The 13392-nt window shown below is 42.4% G+C and overlaps 1 protein-coding gene across 4 annotated transcripts in view; it reads left to right on the top strand.

Moving 5' to 3' along the window:
- The window catches only part of Raly (RALY heterogeneous nuclear ribonucleoprotein), an 81950-nt gene that overhangs the window by 67565 nt on the left and 993 nt on the right, over window positions 1–13392 (top strand). For 2 of the 4 annotated variants that reach the window (XM_060383010.1, XM_060383009.1), the window contains 7 exons: window positions 6240–6504; window positions 7478–7550; window positions 7729–7776; window positions 9871–10037; window positions 11783–11896; window positions 12046–12281; window positions 12988–13036. In XM_060383010.1, the coding sequence (XP_060238993.1) occupies window positions 6249–6504; window positions 7478–7550; window positions 7729–7776; window positions 9871–10037; window positions 11783–11896; window positions 12046–12281; window positions 12988–13032 (939 nt within the window). In that variant the 5' untranslated portion in view covers window positions 6240–6248 and the 3' untranslated portion in view covers window positions 13033–13036. The remainder of the gene's footprint in view (window positions 1–6239; window positions 6505–7477; window positions 7551–7728; window positions 7777–9870; window positions 10038–11782; window positions 11897–12045; window positions 12282–12987; window positions 13037–13392) is intronic. The other 2 variants (XM_060383012.1, XM_060383011.1) reach the window with 1 other exon arrangement.

Here is a 13392-nt window from a genome sequence, read left to right as displayed (position 1 = left end):
AACCCAGAATAGCCATCACACTAGGCTTTTGTTGAACTCACAGAGATGTGCCTGCTTCTGCCTCTAGAGTGATGAAATTAAAGGTGTGTATCACCATGCCTGATTTATTTTAAACTTATATATGTGTGTGTGTGTATGTATATAAAATTTATTTTTATTTTATGTTCATTGGTATTTTACCTGCAAGTATGTCTGTGTGAGGGTGTTAGAAGCTGTGGAGCTGGAGTTACAGACAGGTGTGAGCTGCCATGTTGCTGGGAATTAAATCCTGGTCCTCTAGAAGAGCAGCCAGTGCTCTTAACAACTTTCTCTCCAGCCTCCTGGCTTAAATTTCTTTACAAACAACAACAAAAACCCATTTGTTTAGTTAGTCAGTAGTCTGTGGGTACACATGTGGAGGTCAGAGGACAGCCTGCACAAAATGGAACTCACTGTGTAGACCTGGCTAGCAGAGACATACTGCTTTTGCCTCCCAATTGCTGGGATTAAAGGTCTGTGCCACCCTGCCTGGTGAAAGAGGATTCTTGACAAACAAGTAGAACACTCTATTTTTCTCAGCAGGGTCAGCACACAGAACATTACAATGTGGTTGTTGAATATGAGGCATAGAAACTGGGCAGTAGTAGAAATAGATATAATCTGTATATTTTAATAGTTTGTTACAGATACAACAGCACTTTCACATTGATTACCTACTTGGTCACTACATAGATTTAAAGAGATAATCAGGGAGGTGGTTTCTGTTTTCAGAATAAGGGTTTTAGTATTTGTAGAAATCACAAGAATCTAAGCCAAAGTGGAGCCTTATGGGTCTGTAGCCAGTTCAGCTTGCACTTCTGTGTTTGGCTGAGAGCTGACGTTTCTCTTGGGAGTGGAAATTGTCGGTACTACTAGAGAAATTAGGTCTGTTTGGCCCATTATGATCATTTATGTAGTGTTAATGAGCGGGGCCCTGATGAGTTTAATGAGATTAATAGATGTTCTATCATCCATGGCTGCCTGGTAACCATAAGTCATTTAACTTCAAAAAATCTTCAACCTTTTTTAAAAAAAGAAAAAGCCCCAATAAAACAAAACAAAACAAAAAAACCAAACAGGGTTAGCAGTAATATTATTTTAATTCTTTCATGATTCTGTAAGTCAACATTTTATAAATAAATTTATTTCTTCAAGTTATAGAGGCTGAGAAGTCCAAAATGAAGGTATCTGTCTGTATGCCTGTGGTTCCAGGACCAGCTGTCTTTTTCTTCTGTTCTTCCATTGTGGAAAGGGCAAGGTTGTTCTCTGGAGTCTCTTTATATTAAAAAGGTCCTGAAACCCATTTATGCAGAGTTGGCTCTTATGATATAATCACCTTCTAAAGACTCCATTGCCTTTTGTCTTTAGATAACCCTTCACAATCTGGGTGGTTTAGAAAGTTGTTGCCAGTGATAAAGATAACCGTCTAATGCGTCCTTGGCTTAGGTGCTCTTGGTTGTGAGGCTAGGGATGGACAGAAGGCCTGTTGATCAACTGTGTCTTCACATTGGGAATTAGATGTCAACGTAGAATTTGAGGAAAGAGTGAGTATGTAAATTCAGAGGCTGCACACATCCATAGCTTTATTCACTAAAGTCCTATGCAAGCTCAAGAAGTGTAGAAATGGGGAAAGACAAGGAGGATATATATGTCTGACTCAGTACTCTTGCCTAGAAACTATTGCTTAAGGAATTTCTGCACATACAGTCTGTCTTCCTGTGGATGCTGTTTCTTTCAGAACTCCAGTTCTGGCTTTGCTTTATTTCTCATTTTTCTCTTTAAAAAAAATATACTTATGGGCCATTGTGAAGATTAAATGAGAGGAGATGTGTGAGACACTGGCTTTCAGAATCACAGGGTCTTTTTACTGCAGTATATTTGGGGAAGGTTCTCAGCCAAAATTTACGAGTTAAGGATAACCTTTTAGGGCTTTTGTACATTTGCAAATTTGGTTTGTTTGTGGGTTTTTTTTTTTTTTCCTCCTAAAGTTGGCTTTTGTGTCCTAAAACAGTTTCTGTCTTAAATGTTTGAACTTGGGAAAATGGTTTGGTTTTGCCGATTTTCTGTTCTTGCTAACTTGGAGAAGCTGGCCCATCCTTTGAGTTGTAATTGCATTTCAAAGCTTTTGTCTGGGTTTAATTAGTTTACGGCTCCATCTTTTAAGTACTTGTTTATTTAGCAAGTGAAAGTAAAGACATTGGCCTAGGAGGCAACCCCCTCTAGTTTCCCCCAACAGAGCAGTATTTTTGTCTTGCTGCCTTTGTTTTCTGCTCCGTGCTTTCCTGGATGCCCATCTTACCTAAAGGAAAAATAGGGTACAAAAAATCCTGATCTTGTGGAGTAGCATAGTACATGCCTATAATCTTAGCACTTGGGAAGTGGCGGTAGGGAGATGAATTCAAGGCCAGCTTGGATGATTTGAAACTCTTGTCTTTTAAAGAGTGGGAGTGGGGTGCAGAATGGAGGAGGAAAGGGAAAGAGGATATCAAAGGACAAAGGCAAAAAACAAACAGCAACAAAAAAATACCTAGTAGACTTAGAGCCAGAGGACACCCCCAACCCTGGCGTAATCTTGGCTATACTATTTGTGAACCATGGTACCCTGGCCAGGTTTTTCTCCATTCTTTGCCCCAGTATGGACATATGCACGAAGTTCATGCTAATAGAACATTACGGATGTCTCTTAATGGCACAAGTGCTTGTTACATTACCTCTGCCCTCCCCAGTCCCACCATTCACCTGTCTTTAGCTTATTGTTAAGCATAAAAACCTTTGGAGCTGCCAGGACCTTGCTCTCGGGTTAAACAATTTAAAAAGCAAGGTTTGGCTGGCAGTGGGGAATAGCTTATCAAGTTAAATAGTTTTTACTGAAAAGGTTATTGATATTTTTACGGTTCCCACTCTGAGCTACGTGGAAACCTTGAAAAATCCAGAAAGAGGCTAGGTGTATATGTTGATGATCCCAGCACTTAGACGCAGAAGAGTCAGGAGTTGAAGACCATTCTTGGCTATATAGCAAGTTCAAGGCCAGCCCTTGCTACATGCTAAGGCATTGTCTTTAAAGGGGTGGAGGGATAAAGAAAAAAAAAAAACATAAAATATAGGTCCTTATTAAGTTGAGAGTGGTTTGTGAAGGTGAGTATTTGGACCAGACTAGAAAGCCAGGCCTGGAAGCTAGGCAGTATTGTACACACCTCTATAGTACCATGTAAGTGTTTTACATGTCTCTAGATATGTGTCCTCTTGGGCTTAGGGAATCAGAGCAGCATACAGCCTGCATGCCAAAAGCATCGTACAAGACTTAAAAATCAACTGGGAAGGTATAGATTGGGAGTTTGGAGTTTGGGTACCAAAGCATGTTTCACATAGCAGCCACATCCATATACTTTTGTGTCATTTCTAGAGGTGAGAACAGGGTGACGTGGTTGAGTCTTCTTGGTATCCTAAGAATGTGCTCCAGTCTGATCTAGGATGGTCCCACTAGGGTTGCTGTTACTAGAACAGACAAACACAAAGGTATATTAATATTTGGTCTTGTAAAGGTCTCTGTGGTTTGCAAAGTTCTTTTATATTTATTGTGCCAAAGCTCACGTGAGGAAAGAAAAGATTGGCAGGGCCAAACCAGAAAGACCGTTCTGCCCCAAACCAGTGAATGCTTCCAACTCTCTTGTGTTAGAGGCTCCTAACAATCTGAGGGAATCCATAACTACTCTGTCCCTAGCAGATGAATTGCAGAGCCAGCAGCCGCTCATATCTCTCCTTCCCCTCTTTCCCAGCCCACACCCCAGGCCTGGTTAGCTCCCTCCTACAAAATAAAGTGGCATCTCTCTGGCCAAAACATAGTTTTCAGCAAGAGCGATACCAAGTGTCACACAGGTACCGTCTTTTTTTTTTTTTTTTTGGTATTTCTGGACGGACAAGGAATTAACTTTTGAATGACTCATCATCCAGGTAGAAGGATTGTTGTTACTGAAGAGTGGGCGGTCTGAGCATTCCCTGTTGCTTATGAATAGTTTGTTGGGTATGTTCGTGGGCACTCTTCCTGGTGTCCCTCACTGCTGTATCAGTGTCGCTGGTTGGGGTGTAAAAGTGACTTAATAACAAGAGCCTGTCTCTTCCGAGTCATTTCTAAAGCTCACCCCAGCCTCTGATTAGTAACAGCCAGATAAGCTCTGAGTCCCTTGCTTTGGTAGTACATATCCATATTGGACTCCTGTCCATCCATTGAGTTTATTGCAAACTCAGATCTGGGAGCAGTTTCTTTCCCTAATCTCATGCCATGGTCCAACCTGTGATTCATTTGTAAACAGTGCCACCAGCTGGTTAAAACCAGCCAACTTCAAGGAAGGGAGTCTGCAGAGTTGCATACAGAGGAGACATTGAAGTGGGATCTCTTACCTACCAACACAAAAAGATAACAGATTTCTTCCGTTTCTATTTTTACCTAATTCTCTAAGAATAGTCCTTACCCCCCCCCCCCCAACAATATTAGGTATCATAAACCGCCAGGCTGATTAAGATTTTTATATAAGCAAAATATATAAACTAAGAAGTAAGCAGAACTAGGAGTAAGCAGAACATAGGGCTAGCAAGTGCAAATGCCAAGACCAAACTGCAAAGCAATCCTGCTGGAATTAACATCCTCTTCTCTTGGGGCTTATGCCAAGGTGCAACCACTCTCTGAGGAGAGAACCTGTGGATTAATAGAGTCATTGCCGAGTGTAGAGAATGAAGAATAGTTACAGGGTAGGTCAGTGAGCCTGAGTTTGATCCTCAGAACTTTTTTTTAAGTCAGAGTCTCCCTGGCCATGTACAACATGGGTTAAACTCACAGGCCTCTGCCTCCTGTGTGCTAGGATTAAAGTTGTGCTTCGTTGTGGCTAATAGGACATACATTTTAAAAAATCAGGTAGAGGGGCATACATTATAATCCCAGTTCTGGAGGAGGCAGAGTTAGGCTTGCTGGCCACCCACGTTGGCCTATTTAGGGAAATTAAGGACAGTGAAAAAAGTCTCACAAAGACAATAAAAAACCAAACAAGTAGACTTCAGTTGAGGAATGATACCTAAGTTTGTCTACTGACCTGTGTATATTCATCTATACAGACATAAAAAAGTGGTTGCAAACTCATCTGTAAGCTGAACAGATTTTTAATTAGTTTTAAGTGGATAACTAAGAAATTACTTAAAGACCGTTCTCAGGCAAATGTGTAAAGTATTTAAATTGGCTTTACCTCTGGATGCAGAGTGATGAAGTTGACAGAAATGGGCTTTAAATGTATTTAAGTGCCTCTTACTAGAAAGTTAATAATAATCTTACCAGAAAAAAAAATTATCAGAATCTCAGTTTCTGGTAAAGTAAGCTATGTTCACCCATGAGTTCTTGGGATCACTCAGTATTAAATGTTACCTTCAGCACACTATGTGTGCCTGGTAAGTCCTATGTAAGCAAACCTTGCAGAGTGGCTGTTACAGTAAAAGACTTTACTGGCAATGGCAGTAAAGATGAGATACATCTAGATCAGCCTGAACAATTTTTATAATAGGGGACTGTTCTCTAGGAAACATCTCTTGAAATTACCATATGTCCTTTTTGCTTCTGTTCTATGTTGAAAGAACAAAGAGAAAAGCTGTAGAAAGTTAGTAAGTTTAGTTTTTAAGTGGGGTAACATTTGAAGTAAATATTTTAAAAGTTATGTAGTTGTTGCTGGAGAGATGGCTCAGTGGTTAAGAGCACTGTCTGCTCTTCCAAAGGACCCAGGTTCAATTCCCAGCACCCACATGACAGCTCACAACTGTCCGTAATACCAATTCTAAGGAATCTGGCAGCTTTACATTAATGCACATAAAATAAAATTTAAATAAATTATTTTTTAAAAAAATGTTATGTAGTTAAAAAGAATTGGAGTCAGGCAGACTGGTGAACCCAACCCAGCCTTACTGTTGCCCAACATTGTGACCTTCCAACTTTGTTTTTTCCTGTGTAGTATATCAAATAAGCAAACATTGTAAAGTACCTAGTATAATATTAGGAGCCGTTAAGTGGCACCCTTGATAACGTAACAAGAAAACAGAATGTATATGATAAGGGAGGATGGATCCCATAAGGATGAGAATGTATAGAAAGGCAAAGAGCAATCCAGGTTAGTCAGGATATGGGCTATGAACATTCCCGGAAGCTAGCCCGGGAACCCAGTTTCACTGTGGCATTTTCTTTTCAGGTGGACACCATGTCCTTGAAGATTCAGACCAGCAATGTAACCAACAAGAATGACCCCAAGTCCATCAACTCTCGGGTCTTCATTGGAAACCTAAATACAGCGGTGGTAAAAAAGTCAGATGTGGAGACCATCTTTTCCAAGTATGGCCGTGTGGCTGGCTGTTCTGTGCACAAAGGCTATGCCTTTGTCCAGTACGCCAATGAGCGCCATGCCCGTGCAGCTGTGCTAGGAGAGAATGGGCGCGTGCTGGCAGGGCAGACCCTGGGTAAGTTAAACGAATTTCTGTTGACATCTCACTTAGAACTGAGTGCTGCTAGGTCTCATATTTTCCCATTGTGGGTCTCTAGTTAATTCCTGTCTATTGCAAGAAGATGCTTCGCAATGTGGGTTGAGCAATGCACTCACTGATCTTCCATCATAGTCTCTTAATAACAAGGTTTTTGGTTCTAGTTAAAACCTAGATTCTCCATAGAAAAGGAACAAAATGGACTAGTATAGCCTGTTATCTCAGTCTATAGAAGCTGTGGGTTAGAATCCTTTCTGGAAGCTATGAAGCGCTGTGAACACAAGTAAAGGAAAGAAGCATGCTCTTGGCATTATTGATAAAATACATCAGAAATAACTGTTGGTGTCTACAGAGTGTTGTGTTTGTGTGCATACTCACATACTTCGTGTTTGAGAAGGGATAGATGATCTGTGTTAGTGACTGAGGTATGCAGATGTGATTGCATAGAGAATACGTGAGCACAAACTTTCACGTGTTTAATGTGTATAAGAATATTCGTGAGTTCTTTATTTATTTATTTACTGAATATTTTTTCATCTTACAAGCTAAGTACTATGCTAGGCATAAAGGTGTTTATAAACATCAATGAGTATGTATTGGCTTTTTTGCCTATAGGCAGTCTGACTGCATTTGAGTGTAGATGTTATCTGTACATGACTTTCTTCCCTGGATATGTGTATGAGTGTGTGTATGTGTGTTTATACCTGATTTTTAAGACACTAATTGAAAAATGTGTATTTATATGTCATGTATGGTATGTGAAGACTTGTGTATATGTATGAATGTATAATGAATATGCAACCGGGCATGTCTATTCGGTGTTGGTTTGAAAATTAAATATATGAAGCCCCTTGACTAACTCAGTTCCATGTGTGTACTATGTAAATATGTGGAGTGTCTGAGTATACTCTGTCTTGTCAGCACTCGAACTCTGCTTCTTCCCTCCACACAGACATCAACATGGCTGGAGAGCCCAAGCCTAATAGACCCAAGGGGCTAAAGAGAGCAGCAACTGCCATATACAGGTGGGGCTTTATGGCCTTTTTTTTTTTTTTTTTTTTTATACATGGGATGGGTCCCTCTTTTCACAGAGGGAGTAATGCTTATAGTGACAGTGTTCTGAGCTTAGAATTTAGGAAGACATTTGTAGATGAGGACCTGTGGAGAAGTGGGCTGAGTGGCCATCTCCCTTTGTTTTCCCAGTGGCTACAGCTTTGACTATGATTACTACCAAGACTACTTCTGTGCCAGGTGAGCAGGGAAGGGGCGTGGCCAAGTGCTAAACAACCAAATTGGAAGGGTCATGAGAGATTGCTGGTATAGCTTATAAAGTCCTCCAATTGGGAACTGAAGCACAGAAGTGTGAATGGGTCTTTGTTTCAAGGTTGCTTCACCAATCAGTGACAGAGCTAAGACTAGGGTCTCGTTCTCCAAGTGCTCAGGCCAGAGCTCTGACCATCACACCCAACTTTCACACTCTGGTTGCCTTGCCTCTTCCTAGTCCTGTAGTGTACAGCTAAGGGATGAACACAGGGCAGCTGGAATACAAAAGCAGGCACTGTGTCTGCATAGGCAGTTCTTGAGCCCTTAACACTGTTGAGTTTATGCTTCTATAAGGTGTTCACCTAGCCAAAAAGGAAGTCTACAGATAATTGAGTCGGACCCTTATGACCAAGAAAGAGGTCATCCGTTATTTAGAGGCCTGAATTAATTCTTATGGCTTGTCATCGGTCTTTTAGCCCAAATTCTATCTAGACTTGAACCTTGAAGCTAAGGGCTCCTACCTCAGTGACCCTAGCCACATTTGTTTGTTAACAGTTTTCAGATTCATTATCTATTTTATGTATATGAGTGTTCTGTCTGCATTGACATCTGCCAGAAGAGGGAATCAGTTCACATTATAGATGGTTGTGAGCCACCATGTGGTCGCCGGGAATTGAACTCATGACCTATGTAAGAGCAGACAGTGCTCTTAACCGCTGAGCCATCTCTCCAGCTTTCAGATTCATTATATCTTCCTACATCTGCCTGTTGAGTGCAGGGATTACAAAACTAACCATAATGCCAGCTCTTGGCCACGTGTTTGATGAGAAGTTGTTGTAAAGACCGAGTCAGAACCTCTCCTTTCTTTTTCTTGCTGAAACAGCCCGGGGAAAACAGCTTTTCTGAACCATTTTCTCTGCTCTGAGTGTTTTCAGGAAATAATGTGGTACCGTGCAAGAACCTAAAAGTCAGGAGACTTGAATGCTGATGAGTTCTGCCACTGAATGGATTATCTGGCTTTTGGCAAATTCAATTAATCAGTGAGATGGGCTACACCAAATGATTTCTCAGGGCTCCTGTATCTCTGGGATTCTATGGTTCAGTGATTTCTGACCAACACCAGAGCCTTGTAGGTCAGGTCAAATGAAGGATCTGGGATTGGATTTATTCTCTGAGCCTGGTATCAGCTCTAGGACTTTTTGAACAGAGCACCCCCCCCAAGAAAAATAAATAAATAAAATAAACAACAACAACAAAAAAAGGACCTTGAATTTTCTAGTGATGGCAGGTACCATGAGTCATCCAGAAAGTAGTTTCAGAGATATATCCCTGACCTTCAGAACCATGATGATAGCATATTTGGTGGGAGATTTCCCTACCTTCTGAGTTTCTGTCTTGAATTCAGGAAAAGAATTCCTTCTGGAGAAGGCCAGGTTATAGTGTTAGAGTGCTAGCACACAGTCTAGGAGCTTTTGGGTCTCATCCAACTGCCTGCCCTTGAAATGCTGTTGAGTGCTTGGCCTGGATCTCTGAAGAAAAAAGGGTGTTGATGTGGTCCATAAGAACACAGGGGCTTAGAGTCTGGAGCCATGGGTTCCTTGGTTGAGTATGTCAGTTCCTGGATTTCACTTCTCATTTTAACCAGGTTCTCATGTTTTACCACAGAATTTGGATAGCTATCCTCACTAAGAAAATGGAAAACCAAGGTTCAAGTGTTGGCCACCAATTTTCAAACTTCTGTTTCCGACTCATTAATGCTGCTTTGAGATTACAAGCTGATTATCAAAGGTTGGGGTGCCAGTAATCTGAGTAGAAGGCAGGTGTCAGTGACCTCAGGAACGGCTCCTTTCTGAAACAGGGCTGTTTGTTCCTACATTGCTTCTCCTGGCCTCGCTCTGGGTAAGGTGGAACTAGTAAGGATTTTATCAGCCCTTAGGATCCAGAAAGCTTTCACACCAGGGCATGTTGGAAGTAGGCAAATCCTCCCTGGCCCCTTACAGGCTACACAGGTAAAGCTAGTGTTGTAGTGCCTCCTGGTGGTCACAGGCCATGCTGCAGCCTCTGGTCTATTTACCTTCACAGGCTCTTTGATTATCGTGGCCGCCTTTCTCCAGTGCCTGTGCCCAGGGCTGTTCCAGTGAAGCGACCTCGTGTCACGGTCCCTTTGGTTCGCCGTGTCAAAACTACAATACCTGTCAAGCTCTTTGCCCGCTCCACAGCTATCACTACTGGCTCAGCCAAAATCAAGTGTGAGTAACATCTTTCTATTTTTTTGTTTTTTATCTTAATTTTTAAAACAGCTTGGAACTCCAAACTGACCTAAACTCATAGAGAGTCTTTTGCTTCTCTCTCCTGAGTTCTGGGATTAAAGATGTGTACCGCTATATCTTGATGACTTTTTTTAATTTTATTTTATTTCTGAGACAGGGTTTCTCTGTGTAGCCTTGGCTGTCCAGGACTCACTTTGTAGACCACGTCAGCCTCAAACTCATAGAGATCTTCCTGCCTCTGCTTCCCAGAGTGCTGGGATTATAGGCGTGTGCCACCGTGCCCAGCTTCCTAGTGACATCTTTTTTTTTTTTTTTAATAATCATTTTATTTTATGTGCATTATTGTGAAGGTGTCACCTTGGAATTAGCATTACAGACAGTTATAAGCTGCCATGTGGGTACTGGGAATTGAACCCAGGTCCTTTGGAGGAGCAGACAGTGGTCTTTAACACTGAGCCATCTCTCCAGCCCCTGGTGACATCTTTAATCTTTCTAGATCAGTGGTTTTCAACCTCTGGGTTGTTGATCCCCTTGGGGGTTGCATATCAGATACACTGTATGTCTGATATTTACATTATGATTTATAACAGTAGCAAAATTATAGTTATGAAGTAATTTTATGGTTCGGGTCATCACAACATGAGGAACTATATTAAAGAATTGCAGCATTGGGAAGGAAGAACCACTGTTCTAGATGTTTTGTTTTGTTTTTCCTTTTTAATCATCACTAAAATAAAGAATTTCATTTTGTAACATTTTTTAACTTTTATCTTATGTTCATGGGTGTTTTACCTGCATGCATGTCTCTGCACCATTTATATGTAGTGCCTGTTGGAGGTCAGAAGCAGTCCCCTGGGACTGGAGTTACCCATAGCTGGCAATCAAACTCAGGTCCTCTGCAAGGGCAATCTTAGCCATTGAACCATCTCTCCAGCCCCTTCATTATACTTTCATAATTTTTTTCAAGACAGGGTTTCTCTGTGTAGCCCTGGCTGTCTTGAAGTCGTTCTCTGAACCAGGCTAGCCTTGAACTCAACAGAGATCTGATCCGCCTGCCTCTGCCTCCACTGCCCAGTGACTCGTACTTAACACTGAAAAGTAAAGGAACAAATCTACAATTTATGTTACTCTTACACAGTCAAGTGCTTCAGGGGGAAAAAAGTCCAGTACTGTGGTGAGGCACCCACTGAGGAAGTAGCAGTAGTTTTTCTCTAATAAGAGATATGGACAGGTTTATTCTGGTCTCTGTATACTTTAGTCAAGCACCAAGGAAATCTGATTGCAAAAGACCCTTTTGTACCTTTAGAATAAACTCTGCCCTGTAACACAGCTAAGACACATGTCATTACTTAGGCGTTCACAGGAACATATAACTTTTTTTTTTTTTCTTTTCTTTTGATCTTTTGAGGCGGGATCTCGTTACAAACCAGGTTAACCTTGAATTAACAATCCACCTGTCTTAGCCCCCCAAATACCATGATTACAGATGAGTATCACACAATACCCAGACCTACATTTTTATTCACCTGCAGTCCCTATAGATCAAGAGGTCTCATGTATGGGCTTGACACCCTAAGGATGGCCTCTCAGTTCTCTGAGAAGAGACCTTTTCACTGGGCAGGAAACAAACCAGAAAAGAATCACCTCCCTAGTTGACAGAATGAGGCTGGGTTTTGTTTGCACCATGCATCTAAGTGATAACTCTTTTTCCTTTCCACTCCCAGTAAAGAGCAGTGAGCTACAGACCATCAAAACAGAGCTGACACAGATCAAGTCCAACATCGATGCCCTGTTGGGTCGCTTGGAACAGATCGCAGAGGAACAAAAGGCCAACCCAGGTCAGCTTTGAGGGCAGCCCTGGGGAAGCGGTAGGACCCCCCCAGAACCAGCACATTGGGACCTACTGACAGTGGCCAGCTTTCACTAAAGTGTGCTTGAGTAGCTGCTTTAGCTGAATTCTGGTCCCTTTTCCACTTTATCCTTTCAGATGGCAAGAAGAAGGGTGACAGCAGCAGTGCTGGAGGAGGGGGCAGCAGTGGCAGCAGTGGCAGTGTTGGTGGTGGTGGCGGTGGCAGTGGCGGTGGCAGTGGGAGTTGCAGCAGTAGCCGGCCACCGGCCCCCCAAGAAGACACAGCTTCTGAGGCAGGCACACCCCAAGGAGAAGTCCAAACTCGAGATGACGGTGATGAGGAGGGACTGCTAACACATAGTGAGGAGGAGCTGGTAAGGCCCAGCTGTGTGACCTGGAAGGGCGGACTGGGCTGTTAGAGGGTCACAGTGAAAGAGCCAGAGTTGGCTGTTCCCCCAAGCTCTATCCTTTCTGCTTTTTAGAGCTTCAGCTCTGTGAGGAATAGGAAGAATGAGCCATGTTTGAGTTACTGTTCAGAAGTCCCATTGAAGACTGGGGCAGACCTCAGCAAAACCCAGGGTCTACTCTCTCGTCTACTGTAGGTGTATTGAAGAGGAGAATTGGGCCTAAGAAGCACACAGCACACTGCCTATAAATATAAAGGGAGGGTTGGGAGTTAACGGGGAAGTCATGGGAAGATAGGAATTTTAATTACACATAAGAATTTTTTAAAAGCCCTTGAAGCTTCTGGCAGACTGTCCTTAAAGAAGCTAATTCCTGTATATACTGACTATTCAAGGTGAGATCATGGAGCCATGATGGGGCTCCATGCATAGAAGTGTGTCCCTCTTACACCAGCAAATCACATGACTGCTCCTTCCCCTTTTCCTGTGGGAGCTTCAAATGACCCTCTTAGGATCCTAAGCCAGTTTCATTTGCTGATTTTCTTTAGTTGGACCTCTTTTCTAACTGTCACTGTCCTCCAGTAGTGCTCTGAACCACAGGGCCTTCCTGAACAATGGCTCAGGATAGAACCTGGGACCTGGAGTGGGTGATATGTGCTTGTCTTTTTCCTCTCAGGAGCACAGCCAGGACACAGATGCAGAAGATGGAGCCTTGCAATAAACAGGTATGGACTGGGCGGGTGGATAGGGAAGCACAGGAAAGCAGTGAAGTGGAGGCTATAACTTCTTCCCTAACATGGGTCTAGAGGGCCACACTGTGCCAAGGCTGAAGGTCTTCACATGTAATGCAGCCTTTCTCCTGTGCCCATGCAAACCAGGGACACCTAAAAAGGGCTCCCTTGGGAGCAGGACGATCATAGAGAAAAAGGGTGGTCTGGGAGTCGTGGAAGAAATGCTGTGCAGCTTAGTGTGTGTATTACAAGGAAGAAGGTTCGTTCCATAGGGAGAGAGGACAGGTACTCTTCATTGTAGCACAGCATTGTGACAGTCTACAGGATGCAATAAAGACAAGCGCTGCTTT

Source organism: Meriones unguiculatus, chromosome 4 (assembly GCF_030254825.1).
Source record: "Meriones unguiculatus strain TT.TT164.6M chromosome 4, Bangor_MerUng_6.1, whole genome shotgun sequence".
Taxonomy (NCBI): Eukaryota; Metazoa; Chordata; class Mammalia; order Rodentia; family Muridae; genus Meriones; species Meriones unguiculatus.
The sequence above is the reverse complement of the archived record's forward strand: the minus strand, read 5'-3'. Positions and strand labels throughout refer to the sequence as shown.